Raw genomic sequence first — 25,421 nt, 5'->3', positions numbered from 1 at the left:
CCACAGGCATAATGCCATGATTCGTTAATAGGCGAAAAAACCACACGAGCAGCGACAGGTTCATTGCCATTTATATTTTATTTGTTTTTTTTTTTCGAAGTTGTTGCTGCTTTTAGTTTTGTTATTGGATGAGAAATTTTATTTCAGTTCGACTTTATCCTCACGTTGGAGCTTGCAAAAACCGGGGGAAAGAGGGAAGAGGATGTACGCAACAATCGATCGAGGCCTTATAAATTGCCACAAACGGAAGCTTTCTGTCTGGCAAAAGAAAATCCTCTTCACTGATGGCACTACAAGGTACTGTACGATTTACCCTGTCCTTAAATGCCCTTACCTGAGCTAAACCATGTACAATGATCCTAAACCAGGCATTATATTCTTATAACCTAAAAACCGTTCGTGAACGGGGACAATCGTCGTCATCGATTGATCGTGTCCATCCGTGTCCGTGCACTTGCATCCTTGCTTCATCACGCATCATCCACCTGAGCCATTTTCTTCAGATCGGGCGAAACGGAAAAGTCACACCCCGTACTCGTGATGATCTCCTCTACCGTGCAGTCTTCGGCCAGCTCCATCAGCGTCAATCCCTGGTCTTTGTCCACGTTGAAAACGGCCTTCTCGGTGATGATCATGTCCACGCAGTTCCGCCCCGTCACCGGCAGGTTGCAATTCGTGAGGATCTTGTGCGAACCGTCTTTTGCGTTGTGTTCCATCGTTACGATCACCTTCGTGCCCGGGGCGGCCACCAGGTCCATCGCACCTCCCATGCCCTTAACCAGTTTGCCCTTGATGTGCAAAAAGCATACATAAGTAATCATGGTGTCCGTCGAACCTGATCGATTCTAGCCCGAAATACTCACAGGAATCATCCAGTTAGCCAGATCGCCGTACTGCGACACCTCCATCGCTCCCAGTACCGTAATGTCGATGTGTCCACCGCGAATCATCGCGAAGCTGTCATCAGAAGAGAAGTAGGACGCACCCGGCAGCACCGTCACCGTTTCCTTGCCCGCATTGATCAGATCCGGATCAACATGGTCCTTCTCGGGGAAAGGACCCAACCCGAGGATTCCGTTCTCCGACTGCAGCAGCACATTCATGCCTTCCGGGATGAAATTGGACGAAAGCACCGGAATACCGATACCAAGGTTGATGTGCATCCCATCTCGGTACTCCATTGCGACACGCTTCACAATCCTCTCACGCATCTTGGCCGCTGGCGTGGACGACACAACCGAACCGGCCTTCTTCGTGTCCCGGACGCGCAATCGCTCGATCCGCTTTTCGTACGATGGTCCCTTCACGATGCGGTGGACGAACACGCTCGGCATATGGACCTGATCCGGGTTAAGCGAACCCACCGGTACGATCTCCTCCACCTCGACGATCGTCACCTTGGCCGCCTTGCACATCGGTGGGTTGAAGTTGCGCGCGGACTTGTTGAAGATCAGATTACCCGCTTCGTCGGCGACGTGTGCTTTCACAAGCGCGAAGTCTCCGGTGATCGCCTCCTCCATGATGTACGGTTTACCGTTGAACATTTGCATCAGACGAGGTTCGCTAGCGATCGCGATCGTACCACCGGGACCATACTTGATCGGGGAACCGCCCTCATGGACGAGCGTTCCGTATGCGGTTGGTGTGAAAAACGCAGGAATACCGGCACCCCCAGCTCGGACACGTTCGGCAAGTGTTCCTTGCGGTGTCAGCTCCAGTTCCAGCTCTCCCGACAGGTACTGACGTTCGAATTCCGCATTCTCACCGACGTACGATGCGATCATGCGCTTGATCAGCTTCTCTTTCAGCAACAGCCCGAGCCCAAAGTTGTCCACACCTGCAGAGTAGAAAAAAAAGATGATATGGAAATCAGCTGTGAGCATAACATCGAGCCCGAAAAGAACATCAGTGCAATGGAACAAGGAGAAAAATAGCAGAATTCCTTTTTTATCATAGTTTTGCGCTATCAATCGTCTGAGTCTCGCCTAAAATCACCTGATATGTAGGAAGCTATCGTCCACTTGTTTGCCGGTGTGTTACGTATGCATGATAACGATAAGCTTTTGGCTGTTTTGTGCTGAATCACCGAAGAAGGAACCAGTTTCTTCGCGGATCTATTTCGTTGGGGGTTCACGTATCGTAACCGGCCGCCCGTGATGGGATGGTCTTCATTCGTCGTAACGATGCTGTTCTGTGACTTTCTGATAATCCTTAGAACGGGAAGGTGCGTCTTCTAGCCACGATCCATTTCGTTTTTGCACAAAGCACCTTTCAAACAAAAGCTAACGTGCATTTCCAAAAAGAGCGACTCCAATTATGGATCGCTTTTTAATCATTTATCCGCCCACAGTTACGTCAGACGATCCTGATGCTGCGGGTGTTAGCATCGGCGATACGCTCCCTCCCGACAGTTGATTCCGGGCGGCGAATTTCTCGGTCCCAGGAGGGAGGAATGTGACATTTGCATTTACATTTTTGGGACTCATTTGGGGGGAGCGCGCTTTCGATCGGTCAAACAGCCAATCGAATGGAGGTGATACTTTCGCGGACGGCCCGAAATGCCGCTAAGGTCGGTTACACTTTAAACTGATCCTTCCACTTCGCGTGCAACACAGGCGGGGCACATTGGGAATGGGCGCAACAACAAAAAAATCATCATCGATCAGGACCCGTAACCGATGACGAACAGCCGAGTGTGACCCTTTTTTTTTTAGTTTTCGTAGAAACTTGATGCATCGTAGGCGAAATATAAATATTAAAATGCGAAACAAAAAAAATCGATCGCAGGAGAAGCGCAGAGAAGACCGCACGCATTGATTTCGGTCGCGAAAGGGTAGAAAAAATGAATTTGAATCTTATTCACTAGGAAGTACAACCACGAGGCGGCTCAATGAAACAAACATCTTTCTGTTTCACACCAGGAAAGTGGACGACTCAACAAAATAGATTAGTTCGACATATATCAGGAATTTAAAAAAACAAGTTCCCTAACATGATTTACCTTTATAATCAGTGACTGATTACATTTAAACAAACAAAACTTATCCGTACAGTGTACTAGCAGATAAACCGCAACGCGACCTTGTAAAGAGGATATTGGAACTCTCTTCCTGTATGCGACAAAACCACCTTCTTCCCCGTGAGATTGTGGGTGTAATTGAAGCTGCGCTTATTTGCTATTCCCATCGTATCTTATCTCGAAGGATGGTACATATTTGATATCATTCCTTCACTGCGCATCCGTACGAGTATGATCTACTAAAGAAGGAACCACGACACTGGATCGAAACGAAGGTGCATCAAGAATTTTCATAAATTGTATCATTAAAGAAAAAATAAAAAGCATCTTTTCACGACCATTGCACAGAAAATGAGGTGTTCCTTTCGTCGAGCGGTCTATTTTTGTCACGCTGCTCTGCACCGTGACAATCAAAGCAGGCATGCAGCGGCATAGCAAGCATGTGCGGTGTTGCCAAGGAGCGGCGTTGAATCGACGCCGTCAAAACACTCAAAACATCCAGAATTAGCAACAACACGCGGCATCGGAGGAACCAATACTTTTGCGCCCATGGTACCATGGGCGCGATTATATGCGCGAGGAGCATGTTGGAGGGTGTGTTCTCTAATCAAACAAACGTATGTTCTCTAATCTGCGCGCGAACTCAAACTCGCGCAGCACATGAACGCACATTCGCGGTTCGCGATAACCTTGGAAATGAAATCGAAAGGCAGACGCCATCCGGTGAGCGTTACGATGCGTTACGTGCTCACGGTTACTAAGATGTTCGCTACATTTGTTAGGGGTGGTCTAGGCTAGTGTGCTTACCGGCATTGTTTGACACGACCGTGAGGTCCTTCTTTCGCTGTTGGACGAGTGCCGCGATCAGGTTCTCTGGAATGCCGCACAACCCGAATCCACCGACGAGCAGTTTTGCACCATCGGGTATGTCTGCGATCGCTTCGTCGGCGCTGGCGTAGATCTTGGAACGCTGCTTTTGCGTCGAGTATCGGCTGGCAAGCACCTTTTGCGTGGAAGGAAGCCGGGAAGAGAACCAAAACAACGAAATTGTATTAACATATGCAAATAGAGCATGATGTCCACCGGCAAAGGTACACCCGGTTGTATGAACCGGTTCAGGGGCTCGATCGAGCTGGTGCTCCGTTTCAGGTTACTTCCATTAGATGCTACCTCTCTCAACACCCATTCCACTGGCCCTTACCCTTTGCGGTTGCTATTTTGTTTCTAATTCTATGAGCAGCAGAACAGTGTGAGAAACTGCTATTTATTCACTGTGACGTAATGCTCCACGATGCGTTCTATTGCGTACTACTAAATTATCCATTCCATTCCCACATGCTGGTTCCGCGTTCCATTTTGAATGAATGTTCAAGGTCGAATCTATTTAAATCCATACGAAGCACTGCGGTGAGGGTAGCAACAAATTGTTTCTTACCTTTGAAATTTCGAACCGCAGTACCCTAGTGTTGAGCCGACCCGTGGCCCCGAGTACTTGTTTTCTGCACAGGGAAAGCGCCATTTTTGTACGGATATTCGAGCGCGTGCTTAACTTTTCGACCGAACTCCGCTGATTAAGGTAAGCAGTCACGCAAAACGGAACACGGTGGCGGCGAAACCTTCTGGTAACGCGACTCGAGGCGCGATTAGAAACAGCACGAAATACACAGGAAGAATTACGAAGGACCACGGGGAAGTAGAACGTTTTTGTTTTGGTTTTGTGGCGGCTGTCAAAACATCGAACGTACACATTGCACTATGGTTCCTGTTTAAACCAACGCGTTGAGTGGCTCATATCGCTACCATTCGAATAACTTCCATTCAAATATTCCACCGCGGTGGAGATTGCAGATGTACAAGGAAACCTACAATATAAGGAGAAAAAAGATATTATATAAAAACAACCTTCTCCACGTATATACACTTTCAAGAGCATGGAGAAGGCATATGAAAACGCTATCATCTAGTTCGAAGATGCTTGCATACTTTATTAGACATTATTATATTTCGTTTGTAGTTCCCCGAAAGTGACGAAAAGAAGAAAAAAAAAACAGTTTTACTGCCCTGCTCCGCTCTGCTTAAAACAAAGTGATCGTGTAAAGAAGTTTCCCGCTAACACTAGATTTTTCTATTTCACAAGGAGGTGGGAGTACTGAAAAAAGTATCTCATGCAGTAGCTCGTCCCTACAGTACGCTTGATCGCGTTGCTCTTGCTTCTCTCTTGAATCGATATAATATTAGTTTAGGTATTCATGTTTCTTTACAATCCTCATTTCACACTCGGCCATTGGTGGGTAGTTGATGATGGCGATGATCGGGAGATACAAACTACACCCTCAATCAGCTTACGCTCGACACAAAAGACGCTTCCTTAGCTGCACTTTAACGGTTTTAATCATAGCTCGAAAATTCGTCCTTGTATTAATATATATTTTTTTATAAAACATACAACACAAAATGGTAACAACGACAACACCGAATGTTTGTGAATGTTTAGAAAAAAGAAGAAAAAGCGATCCATCTAAGCAGCCGGCCGGCCTTCCCGCTAGCCAGAGCCTTAATTTAACTTCTGTAATGCACAATCTTTACAACCATCTCCTTCCTAATAATACGCATTCCTTCCCGTGCCCTCTCCTTGTTTCTTTCCCATACTAAACGGTGTAGGATTTGTCTTACTTCAATAAATACAACTAGTTCACAATTAAATATATTTTGTTTCATCCCTCGCTTTCTGTCCCCCCATCACGACGTCAAACTTTGCCGTCATCATCTCTTCAGCCGTTGTCGTTCCCCTGCGTCCGGTTGTTTTAATATGTATATGTATTTATAATATGGCTCACTTGTACACAACATGCCCGTGGAACGAAAGAAAAAACTACTAAAGGATAGTTAAAAGAAAGGATGGTGTTACGTGTAGAAGAACAAAAACAAAAGGATAAAATTGGCTTAATCACACTTGTCGATCAACGATCGCCATCATTCACTCGTTTGTCGACATGCACGGTCTCATCGTCGGTTTTGGTTTTTTGGCTTTTCGCAAAATGTCTCTACAGTCAAACCCCTGCCTGAGCTGGTCTTAAGAAACGTTCACACCACCGTCCACACGGAAACAGGAGCTCGCTCAAGGGTCAAACCAGCTGGCCAAACTAAACGATCGTTGTACCACGAAAAAGAATTACTACAATAATAATATAGAAAACAACTATCGGACATGGCTCCTTGATACGCGTTCGTTAGCCATCCCGTATCGGGAGGATGTGTCCCAGCTCACAGCGCCAGCAACCCTTCGCTTTCGTCGGACTTTTTCTTTTTGTCCTTGCCCGGTGCCGAACCACTGGTGGTGTTTATCGTCGGTAGGGTCTCTGCCACGGCCGCCCGTTCGGCGAGGAACTTCTCGAACTCTTTGCTCGTCAAGCTTTCCTCCGCCCCGCCGGTACCACCGACTGCCCCATGCCCATCGCCACCACCCATCGCACCCACGGATGCCATCTGTGCCTCGAGGTTGTCGATGTCGTCCTGTCAGGATGAAGCCAAAACGAACAAACCAACGCAAAGAAACCACATTAGAGTTACCGAATAGCAGAAGCCGCTTTAGCAGCCGTTTTTTTCATCGAAAGTGCAGAAATTAAAGTGAGTAAAGAAAGGTACCCAAGAATCGCTAGCGCAACACTACCACAAGCAACAAACCACAATCGCATTACATTTACGCATGCCAGCTAGCACTCGCAGGACCACGCAGGAGGTTCCTCGCGCAAGGCTAGGTAGCAAACGCGAACAGGCAACGACAGGAGATCCCCCATTTTTTCGGTACTCACCGGATTTCCCAGCCACTGTTCGATCTCGTCGAATTCCGATTCCCTCGTACCCTGTGTGCGGTCGAGGACACGTTGGGCATGTTGAACGGGTGTAAAGGATACGTGCGTGTGTTTCGTTTTGTGTACATGTGTGTGCGCGTGTTCGTTCGATCGTGTATGTGGGTGGGAATATTCGACGGTTTAGGCCAAGTCCACGCGATTGATGACAGTACAAAAAAAGAAACGAGCAGGCGCCGATCAGCATTACCCGTAGTAGGCATTTCGAGGATCATTCGCGATCACGGCGGATGCATACATTTTACATACACATACACCCACACACACCCACACACACACCCACAGTTACGCCCATTCGGTCAAAGGTTGGGAGGTTACAAATTTACATTACGCAGGAAGGTGGCAGATAAATGGAAACAAATGAGGAAAAAGAAAAAAGAGAGAGAAAAAACACACATACATATGAAGCAAAATGAAATACAACGAGTACTGTAAAAAATTAAAAATTTAGAATAAAAATTTAGAAATTTAAAAATATTGTTACGAATTACTGTTCTACATACATCGTCGCCATATCAAACGGCACCACCTCGTAATCTGCGAGGATGTCGTATGATATGTGACCGTAAACATCATCCAATTTGTCAATCTAATTTTGACGGTGATTGTAAAACCCAGGCTTGCTAACACTAATTGTAAATAAAATCACACAATCGATACGCATCAAAACGCGCGAAAACTTGGGCAACAAACAATAATCGAGTAAGGCTAGTTGAGATGAAATTATTTTACATTAAATGAAAAAAGTGAAAAGGTTGTTCGGGTACTATAACGGACTTGGTGGCAAAAAAGAAACATTGATAGAAAATACAACCAAAGGACTGATGGAAGTAGAACTATTAAAAACAATACAGCAAACGGTGGTGGATGTAGGGAGTTGTCCCGTTTTTTTTCAAGGTGCCTCGAATGGGCGGTCTCTTACCAGTGCCGTACTGCCTACTGTCGCTCCCAGGACGTCTAACCTGGCCGTTTCTTTTTCACTACAATTGAAATAAAACCAAGTAGAGGAAAAACACATGAAAAAGACAATCCAGAAACCCTGCAGAATATGGATTACTCGTGATCCTTACCCAGTGGTATTTCGCGATTGGGCGAACATATCGAACTCGTCCGATACAACGTCCGGTGGAATGTTACTGCTCTTGCCCGTGGTGGAGGAGGTATTCCGCATCGGTGACTTTGATGCCATAGCCGAACCGGACTGAGCCGAAACGCTCGTCAGTTGTGCCAACTGTGACGAAGCGGTCGCATTCGAACCGGCCGCAGCCAAGCTTAGCGCAGCCAGCTGCGAGCTTACCGTGGCGTGGCTCTTCGCACCTCCACTTGCACCCGTCTCCTCGCTCAGGTCAATGAGCGACGAGTCGCGTTTTTCCCCGGTCGCCGACGGAACTGCTCCAAGGGCCGCCCCGAGAATGGCCGATGGAGTCGCACTGGAGGCATTCTTCGGGTCGCGGTTCTTTTCGTACCGGGCATGCCGCAGGAACAGATTGTTCAGCTCGTCGTTCAACCGCAGCAGCTCGGCCGTTAGCTCATCATGCTGCACTTTTCCGATCAACTCGACGATGCGGCTTTGCATTTCCCTAGGAGCGGCCAAAGGAATAGAAAGATTAATACCTTGCTGAGCTGCCATCTTATTGCACAACACATACCGACACGTGGATGTCAGATCCGACAGCAGTTTGTAGTCAGCAGCATCCTCCTTGCCCGGTTTAAGCTCCGTCAGCATCTCGCCAAGGATGGACATGTTCATCGCCACGATGTCCAGCTCGGACTGCAGTTTTGCGATTTGATCCTGCGACATCGATGACGGTGGTGGCATCTAGCGGGAAGTGAAACGAAGCTCTGTTACTTCACCGACTTTCCGTTAGACTAACTCCCATACTTACAGCTGGCGATCCTGGCGTTTGCGATGCGTGATGGTGTGGTGAAACCGGTAGTGTGCTAACGTTTTCCACAGCCGGTGCTCCATCAGGGACACTCTAGAGGATAATATATAACCCATCAACGAATTGAACCCTAAATCAAAACCGACTCCGCTTACCCGCTGTGGAGTGTAGATCGGAGCGATGGCATCGAGATCGGTCGCCGGAAACTCAATGCCCTTGTTCTTGAGCTCCTGATAAACCTGCACCACACCGTTCAGATCCGGTTGAGTGCGAAACGCGTCCGCCCAGATCTGTATCAGGCTCAGCACCTTCTCTTGTACGATCGGCGGTGGTTCATTCTTGGGACCGATCAGCTTCACCAGCTCCTGGATGAACTCTTTGTTCGCGACCAGCACGTGGAACGCCTTGCCACAATTCTTGACGCATGTCTCCAACACCGTCAGCGTGTACATGATCACGGTGTAGTTCTTGGCGTTTTGCGTCATTCGCTTACGGATCGCCTTCATTGCATCTCGGGCCCCGTCAGACGATTCGTTGATCATATCACAGATTTCCATGTTTAGTGCCCAGTTCTCTGACGCCAGATTGGCATCTGTCGCTTGTTCTAGAGTAGATGAAAAAAAAAAAACATAATGCAAAACGTGTTTTGTAACATGATGCATCAAAAGTATATTTTTTCATCGTCATCGTTAAGAGCGTCTGAAAGTTTGTGGATCGATATTTTTAGACCAATTATCATTTCAAATGTGCCTCGGTTTCGGTCAACATTTTGCCAAATTATCTAATTTTGTCTTAGAAAAGGGGGTGTGTAGTCATATGCAAATCTACTGTTTTTTATTCCACTCCCAGCCGCGCATATGTTGTGTAAGTGTCCTTCCCAAAAGACAAAATGTCATGATAGGACATGGTTTGCTTTTTGCTACTGAGTGTGCCACCAACGCGTTCAATCACATAAACCATCAAATACCACCCTATCAAGGTCCATCGAAGTCGTGCTTATCAGGGATGGTTACTACTTGGCCATTACCACGCGGACATGTTGATTGTGTGCCTGACCCGAGTCGCTATTCCGCCAAAACAAAAAAAAATACCTAAACACAGGCCGATGTATGAGGAGTGCGTTACGTAGTGAATCATCATTGTTTACGATGAAAGTCGCCCGATGGGGTTGAAGTCAAACCGTTTGTCGAGTTACGGCGCCAAACTTGCTTTCGAGGCAAAAGTTATCTCGCCTATTTAGAGCCATTTTTTAACGCGATTTAGTTTATATCATCGACCACAGCTCATTAAGCCGCTGGTGAGTTGTTTGTTTTTAGTTCACGGTATCAGCGCATTAAGAGGTTGTCATTCAATGAGTGCAATCTGAACGATTTTTTTTTCGTTACATAAACAACGCATTATCAGCACCATTGCCACAATATTTGCGACTAGCTTCAAGCACAATCCAACTCATTGGGTAATAGGGCACAGGATCTCCGCTTTCAAGGTGCACCAAGTGCGGGAGCGATCTTTTCCCAAATCGAAAATTGCCTTTTTTCGATGCGGTGGCCTGAGAGCATGTTGAATTACAGCGCAAAATAGAAAAAAAGCGCCTCCCCGCATAACGCCGCTTACGAAATGCAATTCGATTCGCGATGCGCTTGAAAGGCCGCGCGGAACTTGACGGGTGTAAAAAAAACCGTGTGGAACCATTTCCTTCCGCTCGCACTCGTGGGCGGCCCTACCATTTCGTGGCGAAGGAAATTAGCGACCGTAGCTGCGGACCAACGCAATGAGTGAACGCCAACGAACCGCAAGCGGTGGTTGATGGCGTGCGTACACGAGCATAACATCTTAACGTTGCTGCTGCTAACCACTGTTTTGATGTTTTCTTTTGCTCAAAAGTCCTACGTAACGCTGCGCAGGGGGCATGTGCGTGAAGTTTTTCATCTCAGATAATGCAGTTTATCTTACGATGTATTTCAATACCCTTTTCCGTGTGTCGGTTACTTCACACCACGTGCTCTGATGTCCTCATGAGCGTCATAGAAAAATGCTACATTTATAAATGTTTTGTGCGCTCAATTAGCAAATGGTTAGTGAAAAGAAAAGGCAAAAGGACCCTCTAGCCGACGGTCGGTCAGTACAAAGCATTTCTCCGTAATCTTATCGCCGTTACGGCCGACCGCTGGCTTTGTTTACTAGCCAAAACGGTTGCGCTTTTCGCAACGCCTGCTACGATCAATTTTCTACCACAAATCGTTCATAGGGTGCTTTGTTTGCTTTGCGGGCTGTTCGTTGAGAAACGCCCAAACCATGGGACACGCTGTGAAACCATAAAACCATAAACATTAGCACCGACATCATTATCCTGGTGTGTCGCGCACACCATATTCCTGGGTCCAGGGTGTACCTGTTCTATGCGGCTCAACAAATACAAACAGAAACCATTACATACAACATAAAAAAATCGCTTTTCCAGTGACCCAACGCACCCTCGTTCTCCAACAGAGCTTTGACTAGCTTGACGGGATGGCAGTAATTGAAGCAGTCACGTCGCCGATGTCGTTGTCGTCGGTGAATAATTATGTAAATCATTTCCCTTCTCCCACCTGGGGGTGGGGGTCGAAGGTGACCAAGCTCGCATAGGTGCTGCTGGCTCAGTTCAACTGGTGTCCTGCTCCGCCCCCAGACGAAGCCGTGATCCCGACACACTGGTGGATGTTGATGTATGGCAATTGTCATGCATTCCATGATTATCCAGGTTGAAATTGTAGAAATGAATATTTATTTCCGTTGAGGAATATTGAACGATTTTTTTCTCTACTAGTTGTCAATTTTATTTCATTTGCTTCGGTGTCATAATTGTCGCGTACAATGGGGAAACCGGAAAACAGTGCTATTCCTTCACCGAAAATATGGGGCTTGCGCCATCGTTTTCTGATCCAGGAAAGCGTCCTTAACACGTGCCATACGCGTGAGAATGGATCGTTGCCACATTTTACGTGCCAGTTAAATTTCCAAATTTATTCTACACGCACTGCCAGCACTGTAAAAGTCGGTGCCGCGACATCGGCCTCAAATGCGTTTAACGCATCATTGAAGGCCCTTCTTCCAATGGGTGAAGTGGTGGAATTATGGAGCGAAAATAGGGGGAAATAGGTGAGGGAGCGATTTTCCGGGTGCCAGCCGGCCGGTGCGGTGAGTGTTTTTCATTTGTTATGGCTTCCCTCGTGCGGTGAATAAACATTACAACGTTCCCGAACTCGCTACCTCCACGTTCCATGTCGTTAGTGGAACTAAAACCACTCTCCCCCCCCCCCCCTCCTTCCTGGGATCGGTAGCGGGACGCGTGAGGTATGGGTTTCCGGCCATTCGGGAATGCGCCAGCACCGCACCTCTCCCATCATTCTTATGCGAGCTTCACGACAATTGATATTGAATGCAGCAGGTCGGGCAGACACCGTATCGCCCACTCTTCTGCCAACGTATGCAGGGGTGGGTACATTATTTTCCCTTTTTTTTCTCTAACATGAGCTGCTCCCACTTGGTTCCGTCGTTTGGCTTTCCGCCCACTGCCCGCTCGTTTCTGACAGGGAAAAAGACCTTCCGAGCCGGATCGGTTGATTCATGCGCTATTGAGTCATCAGATGGGTAGAACTTCGGACCGAACCTTCCTGTTTTGTGTTCTTTATTTTACATCGTTAACTTTTTGAAGCAAACAAGAGAAACGTGGGGTGGAAATAGAATACCTATGCTAGTGAACCAAACACATGGAGGAGTTCGTTCCTGTAAAAAGTAATTTGCAATTGATAAAGAGATCCCCTTCTTTAAAGACTACCCCAGCTTCATTAATCCTCATGCTTGTAATATTGACCATTAACTCCATTAACTCCCCATAATCGATCAAATAACCACCATCCACCGGCGTTTCGTTGAGATACTATCTGATCCAAAACAACCCTTCTTGCTTGATTTGCGATCCAAGACCAAGACCAAGACCAGGCATTATTTTTAAAGTAATCTACCAATCTTACGTAGCGTTTCTGGGGCAATCCACATCATTACGTCAACCTCCCCGTTGGAGTTACGGGATTGATGGTGAATCTCCGTTAACACACCACAAAACCGCGGTTTTCCGACAACGTTCGCAATCAAAGCATGCTCTGTTTCGGTGACAACGGCTGTGTAGCTTCTCTCCGTTGCCCACAAACGGTATAGAGTGTGTGCTACACATTGCGGGTTCAAATTGCAACGGCAAAATATTCCAGGAAACCCCCCACGGCAAGAAAGTCGCGGTTCCTCGACAAACTTGTGTGGCTTCCAAAGAATCTCACCGTGGCCACGTAAAAAAAAGTACCCCGTAAGCGTGAGGGTGCCGGAAAATCGGTAAGATAATTTACTTCTCGCCCTTTTTGCGAGTTTCGAACCAACGGACCAACCAGTCTGTTTGATGTTTTCGTAGCTCCTTATCAAATGTCAACGTACGTGTTCTTATTACTTTGCTTGATACGAGCCCATGGGCCTATCACCACACATGATACGTGTGTTTTGCACAGCTGAAGATAGCACATCGCTTATCCGCCTGCCTCTAGACAACGTTAGCGGACCACAATTCCACCTTGCATTGAAGTAAAGTTGAGGAAAAATACATTTAAGTGCTCGTCATGTGATTCAGCGAATTTTCAAAAAAAATTCTGCCACTCGAGTTCTTTCTCGTGCTTTCAGTGCGCTTTGAGATAGCTCACACACAAGAAACTAGACATGAATCGATCCAGAAAAGGGGTCTAACATAAGAAGGGGTTAATGCTTTTGACAGCCGGGTATTAGCTCCAAAGGGATAATTTTTTTCTCTTACGCAAAGGGTGATATTAGTGATGAAGAGAACATGCATGCACGGATGTTACCTACCGATTTTCTGACCAACGGGCGACGAAAACGGATTGCCGCCGAGGGCACTGACGTTGAAAAATGATGTCATTTTCGTTCGGCTCTACTGCTGCTGTTCTGCGGCCTGCTGGGGATTGACCGGTCTTTCGCACACGCGAATAATCAATTTCAACCGCTGAGCCTACCACAAAATTAGGCCTTTTTGTATGAACTGCACTAGTAAGGACACCTGCACGCACAAACACACCGAGTGCACGACTGGGGGCGCCCTAGCTGCACGTTTTTGTCGGGTTTCTTCCGGTTCAGTCCGGACAAATCGATAACTGCGAACTTTTCCAAGCGTTCGTGGCCGCTGGCGGGCAAGCTGTTTCTCTCGTTCCGGTCACCTGCAACGGAACCGACTACGATCAATACGATGCACTAACACACACGGTTTCACACTGGGTGCATTAAAAACGGCTCGGCTTCAGCGCATTCGGACAGTAGAGAGCGACGACCGGTGTCCTTTTAGCAAAAGTATGTTGAATTAATGATAACACTCTTAGCAAAATATTGAACTGTGACTTTTTTAATAACGGATTTAAAGAAACCTCATATATCAGAACCCATACCGGGAGTAATTTCAGGTCAGATATCCTAACGCGTTTTATCTATCTCTACGCATCCTGACGCAAGAAACCGGAATCACACAAAATCCAACACCCACAATCCCATTCACTCAAACAAATAACAGCATTCTGATGTCCAGCATTTCACGGATGATAATGAAAAAGACATCACATACGGTGCAATTACCAAATTGCAACAGGAAGAAAAAAAGGCACCGTTGCTAACCAGAAAGCTGATGCGTCGAGATTGACTAGAATGCAGATATTTCACAGCATTTGTCTCAATATTTGCCTTCTACTTTCCCTGATCCTGCCGAAGGTGTGGATGTGAGGGTTAGCGGAAAAAAATCATCCCTTTTTTTGTCACGTAAAAAAAGGGATGAACTGTCAATTGTATGCGTACAAAAGTGACATAGAAGGTGATGGTGACGTTTTTCGCAATGATGCTGTGCAATTGCCCATGGTGTTATGATTCATCGCACTAAGTAAAACGCAACAAAGCACTTAGATAACAAAATCCGTAACAATGCACGCTTATCCTCACTCACTAGATATGCACCTACGCAGTAAAAAATCACACTGGTCAGAGACAAAAAAATACAAATAAACACATGCACGCGTGCACCTACTTTTCTGCTTGTAGGCAACAAAAGCATCACAACATCGTAGAAAATTAGCTAATCATGTGTTTTAAGCTTGTTTTATAACATCACTTTTCCTACCAAAAACACAATCCAAAGTTTCACTCTTTCTGAATCCAGTAACAGCAGTACAACACTTTTCTGTACAAAATGCAGTGAGCTGTCTAAACTTCCAGGTTTGTGTTCATCACCCGTTTAAATAATGTAATGCACCATGTCCTTCAAGATCGCACACAATCCTGTTGGCTCGAAAGAACAACGAGAAAACGGAAGTGTAATCTCTTGCGTGACTTTCTATTGTTTGCTATCACTACTAATGTTTACCACAGTCTAGGCATTTGCCGAATTGTGTTGTGAAAGCAGCTCAGACCATTCCAACCAAATGCGAATGAGTATATACCATATGATTGAAGTTGCTACTATAATCGTTGATGAATCGCGATGCTGAATTACCATCGTGCAGTTTACTATACACATATAATAAGTATTTATTTCTACTGTAGCACATGTTATAGAAATTCAAATATAAACTCAATTACTCCTAAAATTTAGTTGATCATATTTATACAAGTATGGTTAAGATCTGGCAGCGATATGTACTATGCGAGCGTGCTCTTGAAATCCTAAAATTAATATTTTAAATAATAACATCCATTCTAATGCTATCGAAAAAAAAATTTATAAATTGCACAGTAGGGGTATGCACTTTAGCAGGAGTTTTTGAAAATGAATTTAAATTGATAACCGAAATATATCGCATACATTCGCATGATACTAAGTTTGCGGAAGTCAATTTTTTGCGATCTGTTGAGTGAACCAGTATGTTTGAAGTTTCCGCGATAGAGAAATGGCGCCATTTCAAAGACCATGTGATGAATTAGCGATAGTAGATTTAACGTTGTCCTTGTTTTTTATCTAAGATTCTTGTAAAATCATTGTGAAGTTATTGAATCAGTTTGGAAGTTTCGTATGGGGCTGACCTCTGAACAAATCCACAATATTAAATGAACTGAAGTTCCATTTATCAGCATGAATATGGCACAACAGAACTTCGTCAGCTGGCTGGATAATATACCCATGAAATGCGTGGCGACGGTCCTAGAGGATGATGCAAAATTAGAGTTTCTTATTCAGTATCCATTGTTTCAACCTTTTACGGATGGTACTGCCGCATTTCAGTTAGATCTTCAGACGTTGATGAGCGATGCTAAGAAGTATAATTGGACTAGTGTATCTATGGTGGAAATTGATCAACATTTTGAAGCCAACGGCACGGTTGATTCGTTTATCTACGAGGAGTGTGCTGTGATTCCTGCGGTGAAACTTTCAGAGAGCCCGCTACAGGACATATCGAACACAGTCAATCGAAGAGGAAGAGAAAGAGTACGTCCACACCGCTCCAGTACGAAAAAGGTAAGAGCTAACGAATCAAATTCAGTTGATCAGCTTCGTTACATTCAAGTCGAAACTGAACGTTCTCTGCAATACTTTATTTGGCGGATGGAGTCATTACATTCTCATTGAAACCGCCAGATTGCAATAGGTGATTATGACCTGAAACTCCTAACCATTAGTTACTGCTACTTATCACAGCATTGTGTGTTCTGCCTTAATAACGGTGCCGATGCAAGCATCTATCTGAACCACCGGTGCAGAAATGGCCGGGGCGAAGTGACTTGCCCTACGCTTCAAACGTTCATATGCCCTTACTGCGCGGCGACAGGATCTAATGCTCATACTCCGAAATACTGTCCAGTTAAACCCCTCATAACTCCGGAGGACTGTCAAAAGATGGAGGAAACTTGTCGGAAAAACTATGTGCTTTCACAATACAAGAAGGAAAGAAGAATTTCGGAAAGAAGCGCATTGAACACTGCATCGAAAAAAACAAGATTACGCGTGTAATCAAACTAAATGCAGGACTATTGCTAGAAAAAGAGAACTACTTCAACATAATGTACCGGTGATTTATTTCCGTATGTAACGGAAAGATCGCGCGGTCAGTACAGAAATGCAGGCGAACCTACCAAACCTTTCCAGGTTGTACGTTTGAAGTTCTTAGAAAGTTGATTAAGTGTGTATAGTTTTTTTTAAATGTTAAGGTATATTTTTGTAACAACACAAGGTTAGCAACTGGCTTTTGCTAATTGTAGTTTTGGCCATCGAAATTATATTTTTTTTTTACATACTGACAAAGCTACAGAATATTTATCAAGACCGTGCTCTATCAATCTATTTTTTTTGTTAGAGTATAAATGCAAAATGAAATATTTTGCCATCGAACTCAGAAGAGACTATAATATGTAGAGACCTTTTTGCATTTACGAACCGTTAATGAGAGTCATCTATAGATCTCGAATCAAATCGAATCGAATTTTTATATAGGCTAAGATATATTTTAATTATGATTCAAATTTCTGCTTAGGGCTAGAAGAAGCCAGTTATTTCATTTAAAACATCAACAAAAAACAATCTTCAATGAAAATGATACGATACACTATATAAATGTAGTACATAAAAACATGTACAACGAAAATGATTTACTAAAATTAATTAAATAATAAATTACTACTATTGGAAATTCGGCAAGCTGTTTTTTTTCGGAACATGCAATGATTGGTTGATGCTCTGAACCAAAGCCATTCACGTCTATCCATGAAACAGATCGAATAAGAAGTTCCGGATTGCATCGACTGCCAAATCATTATCGTCCAAAAAGACAAGATCGTTTGGGGTGTTTATTTCATGGATATGCGTACAAACTTTCCTTTAAATTTTAAAATCAAAACCGCGTAAAATTTAGTTTAGTATCTTTCTGTTTGTTGCTCCTTCTCGCAAATATGCTTTTGCGGGTTGAAGCGTGTTCCCAGGATTAATGGTATTTTTAACATTTGTCTCAAATGCCTATGCGAGAAGAAAATAAGACTGATCATCGTAATGTACATCATGTGCCTTCATGCATTCACTTCTGCTTCCTGCGGCTCTTCAACTTCTCATACTAAAGGATATTAAGTTACAAAATATCATGTTATTTAGGCTCAATGCTTTTACTCTGTTAAACTATTGGACTTTTCTTCAATTTATAAAGTGACATTCTACAAGTTATAAAAGTGAAGTTCCCTTTTGAATGCACTAACTGTCATTTTAAAACACCCGGCGGTGACCTGTAGTCCTGCGCGCTTCCATGTAAATGCATCGAAATATATGGTTTGACATTGTTGACGTATACTCGACTTGAGCAAGTGAGGTTTTCTTCAGTTTTTTCATCGGAAAAAGGGAACCTATCCCGAGCACCGCGACACTGTTGTTGCCTTTCAGCATAGTTCCGGATTTTCCGAGGCCGCAGTCCAGCAGTCAATCGTAACAAACGGAAGAGAGGCTAAACGGCAAGAAAAATGGCATCCGTTACATCGAAAACCCCGATGCTCCGTGCGGCAGCGGTAAGCATTTAACGAATTCGCACTATCCCACCGATTGTGTCCCCGTGTTCTTGGTTACTGCGGACGAAGTGTCAAAATCGTTACGTAAAGTGTTCACCGTGATGAAATAATCTGCTATCCTTCCCAGCCGGAAGAATCCTTTTTGCATAATGTACCAATCCAATTGCTACGAGTACTGTTCTCATACATGATGTTTGTACTTTGCAGGCCCGAGGCTATGCCGCTCATGCACAGGCTGCCGCTGCTAGCCGTGGCTCGGCTGAAGTCCAAACGACCACTCTACCCAATAAGCTGGTGGTTGCATCGGCGGAAGCTAACGCTCCGGTCTCACGGATTTCTATCGTCTTCCGGTAACTAAATGATGTTTCTACAGAGTCTCAAAAATTCATGCTCACTATGGGGATTTTCTAACTGTATTTCAGTGCCGGATCTCGCAACGAAACTGCCGATTGTCTCGGTGCTGCGCATGTTCTGCGTGCGGCTGGTGGTCTTTCCACGAAGACGGCTACGAGCTTCGGCATTACGCGTAACATTCAGCAAGCAGGCGGTAGCCTAACGACCACGGCTGACCGAGAGGTGGTATCGTACAGTGTCGCCGTGACGAAGGATCAGCTCGAGGTGGGCCTGAAGTATCTTGAGGCCACCGCTACTGGACAGGTGTTCAAGCCCTGGGAGCTGGCCGAACTGGTGCCGGTTATTCGCAACGAGCTAGCGCGTCTGCCTTCGGAAGTGCAAGCCGTCGAACTGCTGCACAAAGCCGCTTTCCGTGATGGACTCGGCAATTCCGTCTTCTGCCCGGACTACCTGGTCGGTAAGCACTCTTCCGAGACGATGCAGCACTACTTCGCGGCCAACTGCACCACGAACCGCGCTGCCGTTGCTGGTGTCGGTGTTGACCACCAGCTGTTGGTCGGTTTCGCCCAGAGTCTCGCCCTGGAGTCGGGAGCGGGAAATGAAAACAAGTCTACTTTCAATACGGGCGAAGTGCGCCGTGATGGCGCCGGTTCGCGAGCTGCTGTTGCCGTGGGAACTCAAGCCGTTGGCTGGAATTCGCTGAAGGAAGCGATGGCATTCTGGGTTCTGCAGCATGCCGCTGGCGTTGGTGCTGCGACCAAGCGTGGTGCCAACAACGGAGTCCTGACCAAGGCTCTTGCCAATGTCAACAGCAGCGCCCTGTTCAACGGCTACACCGACAATGGATTGTTCGGATTCATCGTTTCGGGAGATGGAAAGGACGCGGGCAAGGCCGTTGAAGCCGGCGTTAAGGCTCTTAAATCACTCTCGGTAAGCGACGCTGATGTTGCCCGCGGCAAAGCGTTGGCTGTTACGACTGTGTGCGAGACCACTGAGAACCAAAGCGCGCTGCACCACCAGTTGAGCGAAGAATCGGCCCTGCTTGGACAGGTGTACAAGAAGAGCGACCTCATTGCTGCCGTCAATGCCGTCACCACTGGCGACGTTCAGGCTGTAAGTAGAAGCTCGTCATTGGCTTTAAATGTTTTAATTTGAAGTTAATCAAACGATTTAATTTCTTCATTGTTGCACAGGCCGCCCGAAAGGTTGCATCGAGCAAGCTGGCCGTCGGAGCCGTGGGAAATCTGACCCACGTGCCGCATCTTTGCGATCTGCACTAAATTTCTAACCACTGCACGCGACGACATTTGAGGGATGGCTCGCCGTAAATTCTAGACAAACACTTCTTCTTGAGCGATATTGTTGTTTTCTTTCTTCCGCTGTCGAGCCCTTATTCACCACCACCTCCCCTTGAAGGAGCGCAACATGCATAGCCGAAGCTGTAGTATAATTGAAGTATGATTTTCGATCGATGGAACATTGACCGGACAAACAACCAACTGAGCAACATGAAATTATGAGTCCATTTGTGAAGCTGAACCTATGGGACTCAGATTGAATGGTAAGAGAATGCGCGTTAGCCGCGAAATAGATTGATTCTGTATCGTATTTGATGTGTGTTTCTGTTCCTCGGAAGGAAAGCGATTATTAATGGTGCGAACACGTTATGCAATAAATAGGATAAATCCCACCCAAGCAGCATGTTACTTCCTTCTTGTATGTTGAGTCCGTATAAAATCATGAAACATAAATTTATGTAAATATACATCTTTATTTAAATGCTATTGAAATATTAGTAGAATCAGTTATCGTACAACGCACAGTTATAAGAGCTAGATTGCATTTTTGAATGTGTTTCGGTAAAATAGACTGCATACGGTACTTGAAAGAATTGATTATATAAATGTGTAAACAAAGAGCAACGGCTCTAGAGAATACCTACAACAATAATTGCAACAAATAACAGACCTATAACGGTCCAATAGCCCCAGGTTCTATCCTGGGTTGAGATTGTACCGATCTGACGGGTTTCACTGTTGATTCTCACGTCGGTTGTTTCCATCGTTTGGGCCAAATCATCCAGTATATCTGAAAGTGTAAGCAAAGGTTTCAATAATTAATCTACGTTCATCAATCATACTGCTCCAGGTGACTTTATACCATTATGACGATCAACCTCTCCGCCGATCCTGGTTGCTAGAACCTTCTGGCGTGCAATCACCTGCGACAGCGCTTCAAGACCTTGATTTTGGTCTTCCAAAATTCGCGACTGTTGGGATCGCAAGTCATCAACTGTGTAGCTGCTGTTGGATGGAATCAATGCTGGATCATCATCATCATCGGCAAAAGTGCCTCTAGCTCGGTTGTTAGAATTCGTTTCGAATAGCGCTGTACGGGCAGCGGCTGGTTCGACGTAGGCGAATTGGCGTTGCAACTGTATCAATTTAGATTGAAGGGCTTCTATCCTTCGCTGTCTCCGTTCCGCCTCTCCAGAAGTGAGAGAATTGGATATGAGTCCTAGCTTTCGGTTCAGCTGTTCCAATTCCCCACCCAGCTGTTTGAGGCGTACCCGAACTGTTCCCGATAGGATGCCATATTCCCGGGACAATTGATTTTCTTGATTCCGTGCCGCTAATTGAGACTGTATATCATTGCTTAAGTTTTCACATGCATCTAATTCAGTCAACCTGCAGTGTTTGTATAAACACACGAAAAATCGTAACATAAACATGGAATGATCAACAATGAACACTACGCAGTATCGCTACTTACCAAGGATCACCGTCGATGTTAATTAAAGCCATTTTTACGGGTTTTATAACGTGTCGTGTTTTAACGTGTTCTTCTTCAAGTATTCAGAACATGAAAACGATGAGTAATTTAATTATTTTGATAAGACGATCACAGGAAAAAATAACAACAAAATCCTCTGTAGTTCGAGCAGATTGCTCGAACTGCAATATGCATGTCGGAATTGCATCGGTCAGCTTGGTTGACAGCATTTATTATGTTTTATAAAAAGTTAGTTTAAAATACGTTTATGTAAATATATCAGAAACATAAATAAGAAGCAATAAATAAAATTTATTAGAGAAATGAAAAACAAACAGACATTATACGTTATTTATAGGTTAAATAATTTTAAAATAATGTGACAGCTATGACATTTCAAGTATGCTGCGTCAAAGAGTGTGTTACTTTACGCGAGGTGCTTCGAAAGGTATTGTTGTTAGCAAGAATTTTGCAAATTTTCCAATTCTAAATCAATTAAAACTCCGTCCCTGTTGTGAAGTAGAAGGTTGATAGCATAAACTATTCGGAAATCGTGAAGTAAAATGTATGTGAGCATTTTATACGTCGTAATGTGCGATTGAAAGTGACGCAGTTGGGGTACTGTTTTTTATGACTCTTGCTACACCATAGAGATTGATTCTTCGTTGTCTTTCGTGGTCTGGTGCAGTAGTTAGGTCGTTCAGCTTCCACGGTGTAGTCAGGTACGGTGAGTCTCCGAGCACGAACACGAAAATATATGTTTTATATGTCCGTATACGTGGTGAGAATATTTCCACACTGCTAGGAAAAGGTTAATAGTGAATTCGATGTGAGCTTTGCGTGCATCGTTCTGAAAACAACGATCAAGAAAAAATGTATTTGATTGGCTGCTGAACATAGCGATGCAAAACTTACCTTTTATCGGAAGGTTGTGTTAAAGTGCGTTCCCGTGTCTTATTTTCTTCGGTCCCCATTTATGAGTTTCTACGTACTGTGTGGTGTGTTTTTACGAATCATTTCGCTGCTCGTCTCAGAGCCTTGGCTGTCGGGATATGCTTGTGCTGATGTTAAGCACTGCGGGGGTAGTTTGTTGATTTTTCTTCTCGTGCGGCTGGCTCGTAGGTGCAATCGAACCCCAGCAAGAGCCTCCCCGGGAAACCTTCTCGCCCTTTTGAACCTTCCATCTAATGTATGAAGGGCTTCTACAGAAAGATAGTATGCGTGTGGTTTGTTGCAAAAGCGCAAGTAGTAGTGAGTGTTGCTGCTGTTTGGTAAAGTTCGACAACAAAAGCAGCATAGCACAGTTCATACCATACGGAAGTGAAAAATTTATGGGAATAAACATTAGCAGCAAACTACTATCGAAGAGGCATGTGAGTTTGGAATAGTTTGAAAGAGGGAACAAAAAAATCAACGCAGCATATGTATCGGAATAATGCTCTGCCTCTACTACGCACCAGTGAGTGCGTGGGATGAAGAGAGAAAAGTGTCAGTGAAAAAGCAGGCTAAAGCTCCTCGTTCGATGTTGTGCCATCATACTGTACAAAGAAAATTCCAACATTATCTAGCTCCAGGCAATACAAGTGGTGTTACCGAGGATTCCAACCCAAGCAGTGGCTCAAGAATCGGGGGGTCAGATACATGTAAGTATACTAAAAATATCGAACTTAAAATATAGTTAAACCCTCACAATCATTAGGGATGCAACAAGAGATTATTCTCTAGAGCTAGCTGGCAAATTTCAAATCACCTATTTACATTATTTTCTTATACGTAAACTGAGTTTTGCAAGGAGAATTGAAAGGAATTATAAAGGCAATTTGTGAATCGAACGATGTGTAGAAACAAACACTTACGTCATCTAGCGTTCAAGACGAAATTTGATTTTGGTTCGTATACTGAATTTCTGTGCTCTGAGAATTTGATAATACTTGTTGGTAGCGCGATTTCCGGTTCAAGATTATAGTAGTTCACGCACAGACGCATAGGAGGTCAAGCAGACGTCATTAGGACACCATATGCTAGGATTTTTTTCCAAAGTCATGTTGTGCGTGTTATGTGGGTGTTTTTATGCGACCCTAATTGCAATAGTTTGATGAAAAGTTACTGGTCAATTTTTGTTTGCCAGTGAATAATTGTAGCCCGTGAAACCATTACCACGAAAAATCAAACATAAAACCTGTAAATTTCGCGCGTATGTAACCCGACTACCGTCGTTTGCGTACTTAGTGCAACATAGTGTGAGAAAACTGTGCGTCGACCGGCCTACTTCTGCTAGTAGGGTACCCTTCCCAGCCTACTGAATGTGTCTCACGTTAGCGCCATTTCCGTTCGCTAGTATCACGCAAGATGTGGGACAGTCTGAATGACAAGCGTGTGGAGGTCGTCTGCTCGCCGCTGTTGAGCGAAAATTGAACCAAAGTCGTGACGTTGACTGGAGTGAAGGTTCGTACCGGACGCGACAAGTGCGTAGCTTCTACGTGGCATATGGTTACTAAAAAGAAGCAAATACGGCGGCCCGAATCGCCGTTGCAGGAGCTCAGGGTGTGTGGTTTGGATGGAACAAATGTATTTTGTCCGGTTTTACACGTCTGTTGTAATTTGTGTTACACGATTTTCAAAACCAACGCAGCATATTCGTTGCACGAATGACTCGTCGATCATAGCGCTATTGCTTATCAGGTGTGGTTTTGTTGAGGGTGAGATAAGCGGTATCGATAGTGTAGATGTCATTGGTTTATCTTATCAGGGAATTTTTGTCAGTGGAGAAAGGATTGTTAGCCTACAATATGGCTTGTAAAGTGTCTCATTATTTTACAATATATATATTTAGTTTAATTCATTCCATGAAATAGTTCGTAAATTATTTGAAATACTAACTATAATTCTTGAGTAGCTAAAACATATAGTAAAATGTCCAGCGTCTCAGATTCATGGTACATGAAACGATTATGTCTGTTATAACACTATGTTCTTTGGATAGAGCAGGAAAAAACCTGTTCCCCGAAGGGCCATATTACAACGTACCGATATCGATGACCAGAGGTTGTTAACAAATTACACCGCTCTCCCGTTAACCGCCGATCTGGCCTTTGGAGAAAACGTAGGAAAAAAGCCTTTCAATAGCTCCCGCCAAATGACCTCTGTGATGGAGGGAGAACTGTGCACCATATTATCATCGTTGGCCGGCGAAGATAGCGTTTGTACTGGTAGTTTATTTTCGCTACAATTTGCCCAGGAATGGCAGGCGAAAAAAAACACTCCTACAGACCTCCTTATTCGTCCTTATGGACCCGACACTAAGTTTATCTGTGCGAGTGCGGGGTGCAACGATGTAGAATCTGCGGAAAATAACAATCAACTTTAATTGTTGTCAGCCAGCGCTCATTCCGCGCTTCGATGCAGGCTTCTCTGAAAGCTCCTTTAGCTTGAAGCGAAAGGAGATTACAAAGGTCTGTAAGCATAACTGGCCAGCAAGTCCGGTCCCTTCTTCGTCTCATTCTGCGTGGAGTAACAGCATTATGCAGCTGAAGGCCATGCAACTTCTAGATCAGGTAGAGGTAGCTATGATGTTGGTTTGTTTCTTTTTGCTCTCTTAAATCGCTTCCAACCAGCCAATTTGTTGGAATGAGTGATTTTGAACAATACTTACTGGATTAGGATTTTACACAAGAACGTGACTAATCATCATCTTTTGTCTAATTGTCGACATCGTTTCGGTCCATGTCAACAATCTCCTATTTTAAGCCAAAAATAGTTAAGGTTTTGTTTGTAAGCTATCGGATATATTTAGACTAGATTCATTTAAACAAATGCGAATATTGAGGCATTGCACGTGGAGCAGGACATTATATAACATTACGTTAAACGATACAGTTCCAATAGCATCGTGTTTTCACCTTTCCTCCATGACGAGGACATTAATTGTTTGCAGCTTTTGAGCCTCTAGTGTTTCGAACTTCT

General features: G+C 44.7%; 5 protein-coding genes across 5 annotated transcripts; 2 read left to right on the top strand and 3 right to left on the bottom strand.

Annotated features, from left to right (window-relative positions):
* Positions 1-4,574, bottom strand: LOC128727602 (succinyl-CoA:3-ketoacid-coenzyme A transferase, mitochondrial). The gene is made up of 4 exons (XM_053821532.1): positions 4,455-4,574; positions 3,827-4,022; positions 864-1,837; positions 1-788 (listed from the first exon to the last, which is right to left on the bottom strand). Exons 1-4 carry the CDS (start codon positions 4,536-4,538, stop codon positions 471-473), a joined length of 1,572 nt encoding a protein of 523 aa, XP_053677507.1. The 5' UTR covers positions 4,539-4,574; the 3' UTR covers positions 1-470.
* Positions 4,575-4,988: 414 nt separating this feature from the next.
* LOC128722492 (TOM1-like protein 2) lies at positions 4,989-13,734 on the bottom strand. The gene is made up of 8 exons (XM_053816158.1): positions 13,665-13,734; positions 8,930-9,378; positions 8,775-8,867; positions 8,538-8,707; positions 7,959-8,468; positions 7,811-7,868; positions 6,832-6,882; positions 4,989-6,532 (listed from the first exon to the last, which is right to left on the bottom strand). Exons 1-8 carry the CDS (start codon positions 13,732-13,734, stop codon positions 6,284-6,286), a joined length of 1,650 nt encoding a protein of 549 aa, XP_053672133.1. The 3' UTR covers positions 4,989-6,283.
* Positions 13,735-15,921: 2,187 nt separating this feature from the next.
* LOC128724659 (uncharacterized) lies at positions 15,922-16,797 on the top strand. Its single transcript, XM_053818382.1, has 2 exons — positions 15,922-16,305; positions 16,486-16,797. The coding sequence occupies exons 1-2, from the start codon at positions 15,922-15,924 to the stop codon at positions 16,795-16,797; spliced, it is 696 nt and encodes a 231-aa protein (XP_053674357.1).
* A 1,382-nt stretch (positions 16,798-18,179) lies between these two features.
* LOC128727110 (cytochrome b-c1 complex subunit 2, mitochondrial) lies at positions 18,180-20,376 on the top strand. Its single transcript, XM_053820979.1, has 4 exons — positions 18,180-18,332; positions 18,540-18,682; positions 18,755-19,799; positions 19,880-20,376. Exons 1-4 carry the CDS (start codon positions 18,288-18,290, stop codon positions 19,964-19,966), a joined length of 1,320 nt encoding a protein of 439 aa, XP_053676954.1. The 5' UTR covers positions 18,180-18,287; the 3' UTR covers positions 19,967-20,376.
* Positions 20,377-20,512: 136 nt separating this feature from the next.
* Positions 20,513-21,515, bottom strand: LOC128727112 (syntaxin-8). Its single transcript, XM_053820980.1, has 3 exons — positions 21,459-21,515; positions 20,847-21,373; positions 20,513-20,774 (listed from the first exon to the last, which is right to left on the bottom strand). The coding sequence occupies exons 1-3, from the start codon at positions 21,488-21,490 to the stop codon at positions 20,614-20,616; spliced, it is 720 nt and encodes a 239-aa protein (XP_053676955.1). The 5' UTR covers positions 21,491-21,515; the 3' UTR covers positions 20,513-20,613.
* Between the last annotated feature and the right edge of the window lie 3,906 nt (positions 21,516-25,421).

The sequence above is a fragment of the Anopheles nili genome, chromosome 3 (assembly GCF_943737925.1).
Source record: "Anopheles nili chromosome 3, idAnoNiliSN_F5_01, whole genome shotgun sequence".
Classification (NCBI taxonomy): Eukaryota; Metazoa; Arthropoda; class Insecta; order Diptera; family Culicidae; genus Anopheles; species Anopheles nili.
Note: the sequence above shows the minus strand (reverse complement) of the source record. Positions and strands in the feature narration are given on the sequence as shown.